The following is a 14790-nucleotide window of genomic DNA, read 5'->3' on the forward strand; positions in this document are numbered from 1 at the left end:
CAGAATTTTTATTTTTCTGAAATTTCTCAAAATTGTTTTCTCAGAATTTTTATTTTTCTGAAATTGTACTTTTTCAGAAATCTGCCTTTTTTCCCCTCAGAATTTTGACTTTTCCCTCAGAAATCAGACTTAAACAGAATTTGGATTTTTTCCCCTCAGAAATCTGACAAACTCAGAATTTTGACTTTTTTTCTTAGAATCTGAATCCCCCCAGAAATCATTTTTTTCCTCTGAATTCTGACTTTTTTTCTCAGAACTTTTATTCTCTGAATTTTGACTTTTTACTTTTTCAGAAATCTGACTTAAACTCAAAATTATGACTTTTTTTTCCTGAATTCTGACTTTTTTTTCTTTAAGGATTTCAACTCTTAAACTCAAAATTTTGACTTTTTTTTTTTAAGGATTTCAACTCTTAAACTCAGAATGTTGACTTTTTTTAAGGATTTCAACTCTTAAACTCAGAATGTTGACTTTTTTCCTCTGAATTCTGACTTTTTTCTCAGAACTTTTATTCTCTGAATTTTTACTTTTTCAGAAATCTGACTTAAACTCAAAATTTTGACTTTTTTTTTTAAGGATTTCAACTCTTAAACTCAGAATTTTGACTTTTTTTCCCTCAGAAATCTGACCTTTTTTCCTCTGAATTCTGACTTTTTTTCTCAGAACTTTTATTCTCTGAATTTTTACTTTTTCAGAAATCTGACTTAAACTCAGAATTTTGACTTTTTTTTCCTGAATTCTGAATTTTTTTTAAGGATTTCAACTCTTAAACTCAGAAATGTTGACTTTTTTTCCCTCAGAAATCTGACCTTTTTTCCTCTGAATTCTGACTTTTTTCTCAGAACTTTTATTCTCTGAATTTTTACTTTTTCAGAAATCTGACTTAAACTCAGAATTTTGACTTTTTTTTCCTGAATTCTGAATTTTTTTTAAGGATTTCAACTCTTAAACTCAGAAATGTTGACTTTTTTTCCCTCAGAAATCTGAGCTTTTTTCCTCTGAATTCTGACTTTTTTCTCAGAACTTTTATTCTCTGAATTTTTACTTTTTCAGAAATCTGACTTAAACTCAGAATTTTGACTTTTTTTTCCTGAATTCTGAATTTTTTTTAAGGATTTCAACTCTTAAACTCAGAAATGTTGACTTTTTTTCCCTCAGAAATCTGAGCTTTTTTCCTCTGAATTCTGACTTTTTTCTCAGAACTTTTATTCTCTGAATTTTTACTTTTTCAGAAATCTGACTTAAACTCAGAATTTTGACTTTTTTTTCCTGAATTCTGAATTTTTTTTAAGGATTTCAACTCTTAAACTCAGAATGTTGACTTTTTTTCCCTCAGAAATCTGAGCTTTTTTCCTCTGAATTCTGACTTTTTTCTCAGAACTTTTATTCTCTGAATTTTTACTTTTTCAGAAATCTGACTTAAACTCAGAATTTTGACTTTTTTTCTTGAATTCTGACTTTTTTCTCAGGATTTCAACTTTTAAACTCAGAATTCTGACCTTATTTTCTCAGAATCTGAATCCCCCCAGAAATAATTGTTTTCCTCTGAATTCTGACTTTTTTCTCAGAACTTTTATTCTCTGAATTTTGACTTTTTTAGAAATCTGACTTAAACTCAGAATTTTGACTTTTTTTCTTGAATTCTGACTTTTTTCTCAGGATTTCAACTTTTAAACTCAGAATTTTGACTTTTTTTCTCAGAATCTGAATCCCCCCAGAAATCATTTTTTTCCTCTGAATTCTGACTTTTTTCTCAGAACTTTTATTCTCTGAATTTTGACTTTTTTAGAAATCTGACGAAAACTCAGAATTTTGACTTTTTTTTTTCCTGAATTCTGGGGTTTTTTTTTTAAGGATTTCAACTCTTAAACTCAGAATTTTTAATTTTTTTCCCTCAGAAATCTGACCTTATTTTCCTCTGAATTCTGACTTTTTTTCTTTAAGGATTTCAACTCTTAAACTCAGAATTTTGACTTTTTTTCCCTCAGAAATCTGACCTTTTTTCCTCTGAATTCTGACTTTTTTTCTCAGAACTTTTATTCTCTGAATTTTTACTTTTTCAGAAATCTGACTTAAACTCAGAATTTTGACTTTTTTTCCCCCTGAATTCTGAATTTTTTTTTTAAGGATTTCAACTCTTAAACTCAGAAATGTTAACTTTTTTTCCCTCAGAATTCTGACTTTTTTTCTCCGAACTTTTATTCTCTGAATTTTTACTTTTTCAGAAATCTGACTTAAACTCAGAATTTTGACTTTTGTTTGTTTTTTAGCGATTTCAACTCTTAAACCAGAATTTTGACTTTTTCCCTCAAAATCTGACCTTTTTCTCTGAATTCTGACTTTTTTCTCAAACTTTATTCTCTGAATTTTTACTTTTTCAGAAATCTGACTTAAACTCAAATTGACTTTTTTTTCTCCTGAATTCTGACTTTTTTTTTTTTTAAGGATTTCAAATCAAACTCAGAATTTTGACTTTTTTTCCCTCAGAAATCTGACTAAGTCAGAATTTTGCCTCCTTTCTCTCTGCTTTTGACAGTTTTTTTTAAAGTTTCTTCTTCTAAAGAAATAAAAATTCTCAAAAATAAATAAGTCAAAATTCAGAGAAAACAAAATTAATTTTTCCTTCTGAATTTTGATAGTTTAACTCAGAAATTTGACTTTTCTGTGGAAAAAAGTCCAAATTATCGACTTTTTCCCCTTCGGAAATTTTGACTTTTCTCAGAAATCTGGACTTTTTTCCTCCGAATTTTGACTCTTTCCCCTCTGATTTTGACTGTTTTTTTAAAAAGTTTCTTCTTCTTAAGAAATAAAAATTCTCAAAAATAAATTAATAAAAAGTCAAAATTCTGAGAAAACAAAATTAATTTTCCCTTCAGAATTTTGACAGTTTTTCTCAGAATTTTGACTTTAGGTTTACATGTCACGATAGATCAACCAAACAAACCAAAAACAACCATTTATAATATTTTAATCTGCATCACTTTGAACAACAAAATCCCTGTAAACATTACAAAATCAGCACCTGTGTCATCAGAGGAAAAAAAACAAAGTGGTCCTGGTTTGACAAGAAGAAGAAGTGAAAAGTTAACGCAGGTGGACGTCTGAAACGATAAATAACCTGCAGCCGGGGCCGGGTAACTCTGCAATGAGACGTGTGTTTTCACGGTTTGAAGAATCAGATTTGAGTTTGTTCAAACACTGCAGATACTTTAGAGCTCTGGCTGTTGTGTTACCCAGCCCTCCAATCACAGACACACACACAGCCGACCATCAACCTTTGAGAGTTGCTGGTTCCTCAGTGAATTGTCCACAGGAGCTGATGGACACGTCAGCTGCTGTGGAGGTTCAGTGTTCACCGATTCAGATGCGTCGACACTGTGAGGGTGTGAGGAACACGGGAAGGCTCATTTAAATCAGCAGTAAAAGGTTTGTGACGACTTTTATACATAAAAACAAACAAACAAACAAAAGGGTTCCTACACATTCAAACAGACATCAGATTTTCATGCACATTAAACGTCCAAATTTCTCCCGGAGCAGTTCGTGTGTAGGAACCCTCCCGCGATTGAAGCACCAGGTTTCAGAGCCCCTGAAGTCATTTCATCATTTCATCCATCAACTACAGACATCACAGCAGCATGAGACGTCCCTCTGTCTGTCTCTGTGAAGTGTGATAAATTACAGGTGGATCTTAAGAAGGTGAGGGGGAAAAAGGAGGCTGGTATTGCTTCAAGTCGGCCAGATGCCAGGCCGAGAGTCTGCGGTAACAATCCTCTAAGCACCAGAACAGATTCAAAGAGTCAAAGTGTGATTGTTGGTATACTAATAAAAGGCTTCCTTAACAAGTGGAACTCTATTACGATTACATGATACTGATTGGACATCACGTGGAGGAGGAGGCAGTACAGTCGCTCTGTGTGTGGAGATGGGGGAGGGGGCGTTCAAAACGTCTTCATCATGCAGGAAGGTAATAATCAGACACTCGGGCTGATCTACAGAGCGCGAGGGATCTGTTCAGGACTCAAGGCACAGCAGAGAGTGGGGGCACGGCAGGGTTCAACATCTACAGACACCTCAGGACTGCTTCGTATTTTAGAGTTTCCGTCTGCACAGCTCAGCAGCTTTTAACGACGACTCGACTCATTTGTTCCAGAGCTTCAGACGAGCTCAAACAGCGACGACTGATCTCATTCGAGCGTCTCGAGCATGGACTCGAGGAAGCTGTGACATCACAGAAAATTAAGTGGCTACAATTTTAATAACCGATTATTTGGCTTTGGTTGTTTTTGTGAAACATTTGAACGCATCACTTCAGCTCACAGACCTTCATGACAAACCTAAAGAGACTAACAGATCTGCTGATCTGATCCAAACTGGACTCGAACGCGGTGCTGCTGGGAAGCCTTCAGCAGACGGGGAGAGTCGACAGAGCGTCGGAGGACAACATGAATGCATCCCTTCATCGGTATCAGCGGGTGGTTTTGGTTTGAGTCTGAGGAGAGAAGCGTGTACTCACAACAGGAAACTAAACCCTCACAAAGAGGTTCAGAGTGCGAGTTTCCTGTGGTGGTGGTGAAGTGGTGCTGGTTCTGGTGTCACGTTAGCAGCGGCGGCGTCACGAAGCAGAGTCGTCACCTGTGTTTCAAAGGTTTGTTAACATGCAGCGCTCTGCACGTGACGATCACAACGGGATTTTTAAGAAGGCCCTGAAGGCATCACGAGGTCTCCAAAATAAAAACCTGACTGAATAAAATCAGCAATATATGAAAAATAAACAAAACTTTTGTGAAATCTGTCGGTTCGAACTTCCCAAAACGTGAGAATTTTCTGTTTTATATCTTTGAGTTTTGGACCAATGATCGGACGAGTGGAGAAGTCTTGCTCCTAATTTCTCGTTTCTCACATAATTTTAAACTTTTAAAAATTTATTAACGAAATCCAATAAAATATATAGAAGAGAAATACTCCCCGTCATGTCTCAGACAGTTTTAGAGGCTGAGATTAGTTTTCGAGTTTTCGCCAGACAAAAAAAGCAACAATGTTGATAAATTACTCCAACAATGAAGCAAAAATACAGAAACATTGTCCAGCGTCTTTAGCTTCATTAGAAACTGAATATTTTTTGATTTTTCACTATTGACATTTTATGTGCCAATAAATTAAATGATTAATAAAAAATAAGAAAAATGATAAACAGGTTAACTGATAAACAGAAGTTATTTTCAGGCTTCATCTAAAGCCAAAGGTTTTTTATAAGATTGAACTTATTGACGTACCTAAAAATCTAAACTTTATAACAAAACACGACCAAGAAAAACAGAAAATATTCACATCAGAGGAGCTGGAATCAGAATGTTCGTCACTTGTTGTTTCCGATTAACTGATAAATCCTTTCAGCTGTGCAGACGGCGTCACTCTAAAATATGAAAACAAACCCGTGTGTGTGAGATCTGCTTCGATTCGGCTTTGTGAACGCCCCGTTTGACAGACAGACAGACAGATCTGGCACTCTGAGGAGTGTGTGGCTGGTTCAGTTCACACTGTATAAAAAAAACAAAAACACACAACATGACAGCTGACCCACGTGTGGCACACGGTACAAAGTCCAGAGTCCGAGTCGTGTTGTGTGAGAGCGGCTGGTGGAGGATTTTTGGTCCCTGAAGCGAGTCGTGGGTTCGTCTCCTCTCACCGTAAAAACATTTATTTCAGTTCGGAGCTTCAGGTGAGGGAAATTTTTTTTTTTTTTTTTTTTTAAAGGAATCCGAGACTCACGCCTCGACAGAAGAGGAGGATTTGTTGACAGTAAAAATCACAAGAAGAAAAATGAAGACAGATACGAAAAGATTTTTTTTTGTTTTTTTAAAGCCCAAGGTGGCGAAAAAAAGAAAAAACAGCATCAAAATTCAGCTTCAAATATTCCCAGTTTTCCTGAAGCTTTCTAGCATTTTGACAAGTCGCCAGGATTTCCTGAAGTGAAGGTGTGTTTGTGTTTGAGTGTAAGGCCTTTGTGTCATTGATCCACAGGAGGTAGAAGTCCGAGTCAGGCGATCTCCATCTCTCGCTCGATCCCGACGTACTTCAGAGCGTCGGCCTGGCTGTACCTGCAGAAACACAGTTCACGAGGTTTCAGCGCGCTTCACGAGGATCAAGGTTATTTTTATCAAGTCTTTGGAGATACTGTTGCCTGAAACGACTTAAAACATGCTGCTAAATTAAATAATTTCCGAGGATTCGGGACGAATCTAAACGAGCTAAATCTGAGCTTCAGATTCTGTTTAAAGTCCAGCTCAGCTTGTTAGCCGGGCTGGAAGAGGAAGAGGTTCACAGGCCCAGCAGTCAGAAGCTAAGAAGAGAAAAGGAGAGAGTGAGCGAGCAAGAAGCCGCCGGACAAGAGTAAATGTGGGACTGACTTTTAGTGGTTGGTGAGAGCTTGGTGAAATAAAAGGCTGAAAGACAGACGCCGAGCTGGGCTGACTGCTGCTGGACTAGGCAGTGATATCAGCTGCTGCTGGGGACCTGGATGATTCTTTTTTAAAAATCGATCAAACTGTGGCTGACACCGACCTGTAGTCAAAGAAGAGTTCCTCTCCAGTCTGGATGGCTCTCTTAGCAAAGATTCCTATCCTGTGATCCCCGTTCACCATCATCACTGCAGAGAAGATCAGCATGAGTCAAACCTCCTCCTGACAGCGTGTCAGTACAGACTGTGTGTGTCTCGTGAGGCAACATCTTCTCACCTTTTGCATAGCAGTTAGGGTTGACAGAATGGTTGGCAAAGCGGATCTTGTTGCCTTTCCTCGTGGCGTCAACAACAAAGTCTGTAAAGAAAAGAAAGTTGTGAGTAACCGAACTGTCATCAATGTTTTATTTCATCGAGAGTGTGTGTGTGTGTGTGTGTGTTCCTTTTACCGTTGTTGAGGTTGAAGAGGAAGCTGCACATGTATTTGTCATAGACTTTCCCTCTGCGATCTGCTTCATCCTGAGAGATGATCTACAAAGATATTTAAATGTCAGAGTGTAATCCTGTCTCCACATCTCACCGTGGGATTATTTGACTTCTGAAGCTTTCCCGTCTACACAATTACAGCTAGACGAATAAATCACAGAGGATTTGTTGCTTGTTCTCCAGATGTAGGAAAACACGTTTGTTTGGTACGAGCCCACCAGTCGACGTTCGTCGTTTCCCATCAGAAAACACAGCGGCAGTGAAGCCCTACCTCTCCACAGTACTCGGAGATGAACTCGTTTTTCTGGACCGGCTCTTTGATGAAGATGCCCCAACCGGCCACGTCTGACGGGGCCAGCAGCAGATGCTGAGAGAAGACAGGTTTAGAAACGTCAGAGTAGAGCTTCACACTTCAGACTGAGGCGGTTTGGCTGACCGTGTTACCTTCTTGGCGCCTCTCTGAATGGAGCAGTTCTTGCAGGACACGTTCTTGCTGTCCCAGTGGTCTGCAGCGCCGCAGGTCAGGCACAGATCGGGGTCGCACTCCCTCACCGCCAGGTAGCAGGGACACTGCTTGGTGTTGCACTGAGCTTTGCACCGACAGCCCGGGAAACGGTTCTGACCTGCATCCAAAGCGAGGACAGCAAAGTGAGTTTTTCATTTCTGATACATTCAAGCTGCACCCGTCACGAGCGTGTGTCTGTTCTTACACTCAGAGCTGCACTGACAAAACTTCTCGCAGAAGTTTTGAGCGGTGACGCAAGGACACGAGGAGTCGCAGGGCTGCCGGGGGTGGTCACATGGCTGGTAGTTATACACGTGATTGGATGAGCCATCTGGAAAGAGAGGAGGAGAGTTTCAGCGTTAGTTCACGAGTTTCTGCCCAACAATCTGTGGTGGCGGTTCATGAAGTGACCTCTGACCTTTCTTCAGCTGGATCTTCCTGCAGTGAGTGGCCCACAATCTATGTTTCCTCTTCTTCTTCCTAGGCGGTGTGTCCTCGTCTTCAGCAGGAGCTCGAGCGATGATGCTCGACTCCTTGACCCTGAACTCGTAAACCTGCAGGACAGCACAGCAGACTTTAGACAACTGACGCATGTTTAGTCGGTTGTCGAGCTCAAACTTGCCAGCTCACCTGTCTGCAGGTCTTGGTGCCGATGAGCCGTGCAATGGCGCAGAAGTTGTCGTAGTACGTCCCAATGAGGACCCTGAACAGAGAGGCTTCAGCCCCGCTCCACTCCACCGCTTCCGCCTCGCCGGTCAGCTTCATCTTCACTGGAGTCTGACACCGAGAGTTGCCTTCTGCACAAACAGAACACAAGCTGCATTAAGGACAGGAAGTGTCTCCAGGGACGAAGAACCTTCTGAAGATCTAAGGGTCTTAACGGACACCTAAAACTAAATTTGGGTCTACAGGGATGAATGTTTCATCTCCTCTGCTGCTTCACGTGACGAGCGAGGGATTGTACCTGAGCTGCTGGTGTTGTCGTCCTTCTTGTCTTCATCGTCTTTGTCGTTGTCTCGCTCGTCTTCTTTGCTGCCCTCGCGGTCGCTGTCCGTGTCTTTGGTTTCCGAGGAAACGGTCGGGGTGCTGGGCCGGCTGTTGCTGTTCGGCAGTCGTCCGCGGCGACGGCCCACGGAGCGCTTGGAAGGCGTCTTGGCTCGCTCTGCAACAACGCCTGCAGGGTACTCGCTCACCATCCCATCCTGAGGAATCACAACAGTGACACACTGAACGACCTGCTGGTCATGAAGTCAAACTGATTTATACTCAAACACAGAGTGTTTGTTTAATCGGAGATATTACTCACCTGGACCAGGTACATGTAGCAGTCCATGCCGCAGGGTTTACTGTCCACCAGGTTCTCCAAGTTCTTGCGCTTGTAGGTGTTTGGAGTTGCATGGAAAGCTAAAGGAAGGGGCGCGAGATGGAAGCAGGTTTTTAGAGATTAATTCTCTTCATTCTTATTTCATTAAATGTCTCGTTTTATTGTTGTGGTGTGTGTGTGTGTGTGTGTGTGTGTGTGTGTGTGTGTGTGTGTGTGTGTGTACTAACGGTGCAGGAAGCAGTCGTATTTGAAGCAGCGTCTGCAGAACAGAGTGTGGAAGGAGTGCAGGCTCTGTTCGCGCTGCACCGAGCGAGCGTTCGGACCGTCGATGTTCGGCGTGCACTCAGGGGGCAGCGCGCCGGGAAGCTGCTGCTCCGTCAACTCCTTGTACCTGACACACACACACACACACACACACACACACACACACACACAGGACATTTTATTGACATTGCAGTAAACAGACCTGCTTCCATGTACAGAGGAAACAGCTGCTCCTAACTCCGCTAACAATGGAGCTGTGGGAGTCAGACAGGAGATTCAGCATCAACAAACTTCCTCCACCAAACTCCAAAACATGTTTTTAAAGTAACGACATTAAATCAGTTTTTATCTTTTATTCCATATCAAAGTCAGTCTCATGAAATACCGGAGAGGCTTCGAGACGTGAAAACACTTCAGTTCAATGATCTTTGCACACTCAGACATGTGTTACCTCCTCCAATGAACGACCTTCTCTGTATCTATAGACACTCTCACACACACTCCAACAAACAAACACACTGACTTCTCTTTGAGTTCCTCGGTGGAGCCCTTGTCAGGAAACATGGAGGAGATGGCTTCAAAGATCTTGTCAGAGGGAAACTTCTTGGTGCTGTCATTACTGGTCCGGCCTGGAGACGACACAGACAAACAAACACAAACTTTCCATCAGGACACGAGAAGAAGAAGCACAAGAACTATTTGATATGTGAAGATAAAGGACTGATGGCATCCTCGGCCATTCTAGTCGATGTTTTGTCAGCAAAAACAGCCAAATCGAAGCAAATGAAGTACGTAGCGTATTTCCACATGTAGAAGAACAGAAACCAGGAAAATGACCAAACCTGAACAAGTGAACAAAGTCTGGAAGGATAAACGCTTCTGAAACGCTCCCGGTGGTTTGAAGTCACGTACAGGACGGACTTGGAGTTTCAGGGTTGCAGTAAGAGACTGTTTGTAAGATCAATCTGAGCCCGTCAGAGACCAAACTAACGCTGTTGATTGTTGGAAGGAACTCTTTGTTTTGGTCTCAGATGCTGCAACATCTCGTGAAAGACTACGTCACATTTGTATCCCCTCGTGTTTCATCAAATTTAGAGCAATGTGTCAGTTTTGTCTTTTTAAACCTGATGAAGTCTGACAGAAGCTGGTTAGCTGACCACCGGCTCTAAAACTAAATAACTGGAGCTGAAAATCTAATGTAGGTTTGTGACAAAGAGTTTGTAGAAACGCAGCAGAAAACATCTGCAGCTGCAGCCATAGAGTGTACGACGATCTCGGCGTCTGGGTCGTGGACTTACTCTCGTTGTTGATGAGTCCGTCCTTGCGGGCGTCTTCGGGATGCTCCTTGCTGTCGCACAGCTCCATCTTGTCCACCTTGAAGTCCTGTTCTTCCTCCTCCTCGTCATCCTCGTTGTCGCTGTACTGTGACAGAGCGCTGACAAGCTCCACGAATATCTCATCGTTGATGAAGCCGCACTCTGTAAAAGTATTTAAATATTGTTTTGATCGTGTTCAAGGCGTATAGATATATATTTGAAAACATGATGGTTAAGATTCAGCATGTGACGCTCACCTCTGTCTCCGTGGACTTTGCCGTCATAGTTCTTGATGAGCTCTTCGATGAAAGTACCGTCCTGGTCCAGGATCTCGTCTCCCATGTAGGGGATGTTATGGAGCACCGTCTCGTCCTCCACCTGAGGCACAAAATGCAAACCATTACACACACACACAGCTGTGATAAAGAACATTTTACATGCAGCTGTTACACGTTGACACACACACCATGAAGTTCTGCTGCAGCGGCGACCACGAGTACATGACGGGGACCGAGGCCACGGCGTTGAGAGTCTTCAGGGGGATGACCTGCCTGGGGAACTCGGAGAAGCCGCTGTCCACTGTGCACTGCACACACACCAGCAGAGAGAAATGAACAGTCAGACTTCATGTACAGCTTCACACACAGAGACGTTTCCTACATGTCGGTGTGCCGCTGAACCACCATGAAGCTGCTGACCTCTCGGGTGCCTCTCAAGGAGCCGACGGACGTCATGATGTGAACTGGCTGGATTCGCCTGGTCTTCCACTCCTGGTTCAAGATGTCAGTTCGCTCCATGATTTTCTGACGGTTGGTGTTGAACATGCTCTGGAAGAGTTACGAGACGTTAAAATAAACCGCAGAACAGCAACACAACACTGTAAAGCTTCACTGCCACCGTGTGATTATTCACGTTAACAGGCGACCCTCCTCTTCTCCACGACTTCAAACCACCTCACGCACCTTCATACAAGCTCCGTTCAGACACCACACCTTGCAGACGCAAAGAGGAAATGAGAGTGCAAGCAACGTGGGCATGCAAACTTGATATTTCCTGTCGCTACTTCACATGATTAAAAACTTGTAGTAAGAGAACAGTGTGTGGATTTTATTGCCACGTTAGCTGAGTTTGATAGAGGCCAGTCTGACTGTAAGTCGAGGTCAAGAATGAACTTTGAACGTCAACAAAAAGTCCTTTAAACGGTCAGAATATAAACACAGTGGAAAGTTAAAAGAATGGAGCTGATGGTGGAGACTGTTTTTTATGTTTTCCCTCTAACGTCAAACTGAAGATTTGAGAATAACGGCGCATCAGACACAGCAGGACATTAAGATGTCGTCGTACCAGACGGAGCGGCGCACCACCTCGCCTGATGTCAACAAAACAGAGACTAACGTGGCGCAACAGTGAAGAAAAATCGAGCCTGGATGAGACGGAGCTTGAAGAGATGTGATCAAGAGAACTGGAGGTGAGTTCTAGTATCTGTGGACAGCTTGTAGACTTGCTGACATCATCCAGATTTCAAGTCCTAAACATCTAAAATATTAAATTCATGATTCGCTGATGACCCCTACTGATTATCAGGAGGGGTAGCAGTACTGTCGCTGGTGATAACTTCTATTTTATCATTTGTACGTGTGTGTTTTTCCTCGACCGTGTCCTTCAGCTGACTTCGGTGAAGACCTGCTCATTGTGAAGGTCTGTGTGTGTGTGTGTGTGGACTAACCTTGACCTCATCGGCCCGCCTGAAGCGTTTGAGCTGCCGCAGCCTCATGTACTCAGACTTCACCCTCCTCTTCCAGCAGGCGGGACCCTTCTCCGAGCGCTTCCCTGTCAGCACCATGATCAACCTGCAGCCCGACAGGAGGAAGAAGAAGAAGAAGGTGACTACACGCCGAATGTCTTCACATTTCATACAGTCACTCTTTGGCTGGACTGTGGGAAAACATCTCGACCACATGGAGCAAAAATACAAAATGCTCTCGAGCTGCCACACTGAAGAAAACACATGACAGGTCTGGTTAGGTAAGACAAATGAAGGTCTGTTAATCATCGTTGATGATCGAGTTCAGAAATCAACTTCTCAGCTCAACCTTGGAAGCGTCGTGGAGGCTCCCGATCCTCGATCAGAAGACGACCTCGGCTGTCATTGGTTTGTTTTTCTACTTTTAAAGACTCGCAGTGACTTCTGTTTGTTCACGTGTGGCTCAGATGCAGGCGACGGGATTTTCCTGTCCCCTGTTGAACAGGAAGTCCATGTGTTCACCTTTTCTGTTCTTTCACGACTCGGGCGTCACGCACACGACATCTTATTGACACAACGAGTCGCCTGACGTCCGTTTGCCAAGCCGGTGGTAGTCGCCGTGAGTCGTCGCCGCCTACCAGCCTGACTGAAATGTCACACTTTTGATCAGACATGTCAGACGGTTGTCATAGAGACGTGGCGGATAAGCCATGTGTCAGGCTGCAGTGGTGTGACACACTTTGCCCAATTAATGAGCTGAGATCACACGCAGACGTGTTTTATTTGGTCGTAACCAAAAGTTACTCAGTTATCTTCTTCTTCTTAATCTTCTTCCACTTCACGAGATGTTGGAAGGTTTTAAGTGGACCCACAGAATCAAACTAAAAGAAACAGAGCTGAGCTTTTACTTTCTTTACTTTTTGGAGGGTGGCCGGTTCAAGCCCAGTATGGAAGGTGGAGAGGTGCCAGTTCACCTTGAGCAAGGCACCGCCCCCCTACATGTGGGTGGCTGCCCATCACTCCACATGTGCACCATGTTTACATAAACACGTGTGTGTTTTAGTGTTTTAAATGCATGTAAAACTGACTGTGAGGGGTGAATAATAAATAATAAAAGTATCTCTTCTATCAGCCAACAATGAGACAATGTGATTATTAATATTTCTGATCTGTCAATCACTTTTTTTATTAAAGTTTAATAAGCGCTCTCAGCCTCCAGAAAACAGGTAAACATGAAGACAGTGTGGAGGGTCAGACAGTGTGGAGGGTCAGACAGTGTGGAGGGTCAGACAGTGTGGAGGGGCAGCAGACAGACAGACAGTGTGGAGGGGCAGCAGACAGACAGTGTGGAGGGGCAGCAGACAGACAGTGTGGAGGGGCAGCAGACAGTGTGGAGGGGAAGCAGAGAGTGTGGAGGGTCAGCAGAGAGTGTGGAGGGTCAGACAGTGTGGAGGGGCAGCACCGGACACCGGGTCGAGCCAGCTCTGAGCTAATGAGGATAGCTCGCTTGCCGATGCCGTGCCAAGTTTATACCCCCCTGCCCGGCTTAATACTGTCTCTCTCCCCGCAGACAAGCCGCTTCACCTCGGATCAACATGTCAAATGTTTCCCCGCCCAGAACAACCACGCTGAGAAAAAAAAGTTGGCTCGGTTCGGTTTCAGTTTGGCACGACACGGCACGAGCTAACAGTTGGGTTAGTTAACAAAGATTGTGAGGCATCGAGACACACACACACACACACACACACACACACACACACACACACAGCGACAAAAGTGATAATTAAAAGACAGCACCGGCAGCTCCTCTCACCTGCACCGGAGGGTCAGTCCTCATTCACCGGGGGCGAGGAGACGAACACCGGCCCGAACTCGTCCTTTGTGTCCGGGGGAGGGAGGGGGTGGAGGGGGGTTAGCCGGCTAGCTGTAGCGTTAGCTCCGCGGCTAGCTCGCTAGTTAGCTCCGGAGGAGGGAGCGAGTCACTTCGCTCGACGCCGGCTTCACGCACCCGGAGTCGGCCAACAGAACAAAGGGAAGCCGGGCTCTGTCTTCGGAACAAAAACACACCGTGTGATACGGGCGGGGGAACGGCGCCGTTTCAACCGTTGGGTTCCAGCCGTTAGCCCGTTAAACAAGTCGTCCGGTGTCAATGTTTCCGCCTCGGTTCAAACGGCTGCTCGTCCTCGCGCACCGCCCACCGCGGCCGCAGCAGCAGATTCAAGAGGCGCCAAACGGCTTGGACCAATCACAGCAGCGGACGTTAGGTCTCCTCAGTGTGGGGCCATGCGATTGGTCGACGGGGTTGTATTACTGGCGCTAGCCGTTATAGCGATGGGAAGTTCGAGTGTTTTCAGTGAATCGGATTGATTGAGATTTTTGTAAAAGCCAGCAAATAAATAAATGAAGACAAAAAAGAAAAAGGAAAATAAATGACAATGAAAGAAGAAAACGAAAACTGGTCAAACCTAACCTGCAGCAGGGATGTCCGAGGGCCAATACGAAGAAGAAGAAGAGATACTTCTTTTTTCCACTCTATTTTATTTACATGCATTTTTAACCCAGAACACACACACATGCAGTACAATGGCTCATAGATATGCAATGTGGAGAGAGATGGTGGAGTGATGGGCAGCCCCCTGAGGAGCGCCCTGCCAGCAGTTGGGGGGAATCGGTGCCTTGCTCAGGGGCATC

At 43.7% G+C, this 14790-nt stretch overlaps 1 protein-coding gene across 2 annotated transcripts; it reads right to left on the reverse strand.

The window, feature by feature from the left end:
- Positions 1–2951: 2951 nt before the first annotated feature.
- Positions 2952–14345, reverse strand: ezh2 (enhancer of zeste 2 polycomb repressive complex 2 subunit). Of its 2 annotated transcripts, XM_027275463.1 has the most exons (20): positions 13913–14345; positions 12082–12205; positions 11318–11347; positions 11054–11182; positions 10822–10941; positions 10613–10733; positions 10338–10517; positions 9563–9668; positions 9003–9166; positions 8758–8855; positions 8416–8653; positions 8082–8248; positions 7870–8005; positions 7657–7782; positions 7391–7569; positions 7218–7313; positions 6910–6991; positions 6738–6818; positions 6565–6649; positions 2952–6101 (listed from the first exon to the last, which is right to left on the reverse strand). In XM_027275463.1, exons 2-20 carry the CDS (start codon positions 12196–12198, stop codon positions 6041–6043), a joined length of 2316 nt encoding a protein of 771 aa, XP_027131264.1. In that variant the 5' UTR covers positions 12199–12205; positions 13913–14345; the 3' UTR covers positions 2952–6040. The 2 variants fall into 2 exon arrangements, with proteins under 2 accessions (XP_027131264.1, XP_027131265.1); XM_027275464.1 differs by lacking the exon at positions 11318–11347 and having other exon boundaries at positions 13913–14344.
- Between the last annotated feature and the right edge of the window lie 445 nt (positions 14346–14790).

This window comes from Larimichthys crocea, unplaced genomic scaffold, assembly GCF_000972845.2.
Source record: "Larimichthys crocea isolate SSNF unplaced genomic scaffold, L_crocea_2.0 scaffold137, whole genome shotgun sequence".
NCBI lineage: Eukaryota > Metazoa > Chordata > Actinopteri > Sciaenidae > Larimichthys > Larimichthys crocea.